A 2674-nucleotide genomic window follows, 5' to 3' on the forward strand; every position below is an offset into this window, starting at 1 on the left:
ATGTGTTGTGTCAGGATCCCGGCGGCCGCGCCGCTGCGCCGCCCGCGCTCGCCCGGCGGCGACGCGCGCGACTCCGGCCCCGACAGGATGCCTCCGAAGGTAGCTATATATTTATACTTCATTTCTATGGCTTATTTCATCATTTCATTTCAGCCTATATACGTCCCACTGCTGGGCACAGGCCTCCTCTCATGCGCGAGAGGGCTTGGGCTATAGTCCCCACGCTAGCCCAATGCGGATTGGGGACTTCACATACACCTTTGAATTTCTTCGCAGATGTATGCAGGTTTCCTCACGATGTTTTCCTTCACCGAAAAGCTAGTGGTAAACATCAAATGATATTTCGTACATAAGTTCCGAAAAACTCATTGGTACGAGCCAGGATTTGAACCCGCGACCTCCGGATTGAAAGTCGGACGTCATATCCACTCGGCCACCACCGCTCCATGGCTTATTTACAGAGTGAAATTTGATTCACCAGCCATACTCTGCGTAGTGAATTTATTAGTCATACTGAACATGAAAGGAATCACTGGTGGCCTAGCTAGGTTCAAACCCCGGCTCGTACCAATGACTTTTTCGGAACTTATTTACGAAATATCATTTGATATTTACCAGTCGCTTTTCGGTGATGGAAAACATCGTGAGGAAACCGGACTAATCCCAATAAGGCCTAGTTTCCCCTCTGGGTTGGAAGGTCAGATGGCAGTCGCTTTCGTAAAAACTAGTGCCTACGTCAATTCCTGGGATTAGTTGTCAAGCGGACCCAGGCTCTCATAGTAGCAAGTGTAATTGGTATACTGTAACCGTTCTTGTGTTATTAATAATAAATATTAATAATAAATAAATGAGCCGTGGCAAAATGCCGGGATAACACACACGAGGAAGAAGAAGAAGACTGAACATGACGAACATGTAACGAAATTCGTAGTCTCGCCGTGTCTCTAGTCTGACTCGCATACCTATAGTTTTTGTTGCTAACGAAATTACTATTAATAATAAACAAACTAGGTATATTCTGACAAACCAATTTTGGCTAAAACTCCGCGTCAACATTTTTTAAAACGGCCACCTGAGTTGTCTGACTAATCGGTTAGACTATAATTTTCCCACCTTTCAGAAATTCGGTCCTCCGGGCAGCGCGACCGCTCCGACCCCCGTCGCTAGAGCCAACAACGCACGCAACGACGACAGGGGTCGTCCCGACAACCGTGGTGACAACCGTGGCGACAACCGTGGTGACAACCGTGGCGATAACCGTGGCGACAACCGTGGTGACAACCGTGGCGACAACCGTGGTGACAACCGTGGTGACAACCGTGGTGACAACCGTGGTGACAACCGTGGTGACAACCGTGGTGACAACCGTGGCGACAACCGCGGCCAGGACAACCGCAGCCGCTCGGACAAATGGGGGCAGGACCGCGGCCGTCCGGATAACCGGGAGCAGGGGGACCGAGGCCGTTCGGATAACCGTGGTTCTGACAACCGCGGTTCTGAAAATCGTTCGGATAACCGTGGCCGCTCGGACAACTGGCAGGACAACCGTGGATCTGATAATCGGAGCAGATTCAACCGATCGAATGACGGTAATTTGTGATATTTACTATACATCAAAATTGCAGCTATGCTCGGCGCATCCAATGATGATCCGTATGACAGTTAATTTTTAGGGTTCCGTACCCAAAGGGTAAAAACGGGACCCTATTACTAAGACTCCGCTATCCGTCTGTCTATCACCAGGCTGTATCTCATGAACCGTGATAGCTAGACAGTTGAACATGATGTATTTCTGTTGCCGCTATAATAACAAATACTAAAACAGAATAAAATAAATATTTAAGTATTTCAATGTTTCGTTTAATCGTTTAATTAATGTTCTGTGAAGTAGTAAAATACAGATGGAAAGTAGTTATCAAGTGTATATCAGCTGTGACCTAACACTACTAAAATGTGTATCAGCTGTGACCTACACTACAAAACTGTGTATCAGATGTGACCTACACTACAAAAACTGTGTATCAGCTGTGACCTACACTACAAAACTGTGTATCAGCTGTGACCTACACTACAAAACTGTGTATCAGCTGTGACCTACACTACAAAACTGTGTATCAGCTGTAACCTACACTACAAAACTGTGTATCAGCTGTGGCGTACACTACAAAACTGTGTATCATAATTTCTTTCAGGCGACGACAACAGGTCAAGACCGAACGACAGAAACAAAGACACCAGTTACTTTGGCACCAAGAACCAGGGGTTTAATCGCAGAGATGACAGACTAGACACTCGCCCGAGAAACGAGGTATCTCCTGATGGAGGCACCAGGAACTCGAGACAGCAATCGGGAGGATTTGGCAAGAAAGATGACGAAGACTGGGGCCGTAAGTATCTTTTGTATTTTGGGTGAGGAGATAATCAAAATGGTATAATTTTGATATACACATACTTTGTAGCGGGGTAAGCGATCTTGGCTATAGTCTGTATCTTTAGGTATTTAAATAAAAGTAAACAAAATCTAGTTCAAATGGCTCCTTAAGCCAGTTGAGGGTAGATTAAAATATTCTCTTCTTCGTCGTAACCTCATGACTGAGGGTCGTGACCGCCATAAGTTGCGTTTTCTTGGATTGCTCTCCAACCTGGCCGATCTTCTGCCTTCCGCATAGAGCCC

At 46.3% G+C, this 2674-nt stretch overlaps 1 protein-coding gene across 1 annotated transcript; it reads left to right on the forward strand.

Moving 5' to 3' along the window:
* On the forward strand, nucleotides 1-1600 carry LOC134802132 (putative carbonic anhydrase 2). Its single transcript, XM_063774725.1, has 2 exons — nucleotides 1-99; nucleotides 1121-1600. Exons 1-2 carry the CDS (start codon nucleotides 1-3, stop codon nucleotides 1598-1600), a joined length of 579 nt encoding a protein of 192 aa, XP_063630795.1.
* The last annotated feature ends 1074 nt before the right edge of the window (nucleotides 1601-2674 follow it).

Source organism: Cydia splendana, chromosome 24, assembly GCF_910591565.1.
Source record: "Cydia splendana chromosome 24, ilCydSple1.2, whole genome shotgun sequence".
Classification (NCBI taxonomy): domain Eukaryota; kingdom Metazoa; phylum Arthropoda; class Insecta; order Lepidoptera; family Tortricidae; genus Cydia; species Cydia splendana.

Excerpts from the sequence above, each read along its gene's own strand:
- LOC134802132 (XM_063774725.1), top strand. The coding sequence starts at position 1 with ATGTGTTGTGTCAGGATCCCGGCGGCCGCGCCGCTGCGCCGCCCGCGC. Across the intron at positions 100-1,120 it reads CCGACAGGATGCCTCCGAAG|AAATTCGGTCCTCCGGGCAG; the intron begins GTAGCTATATAT and ends CCCACCTTTCAG.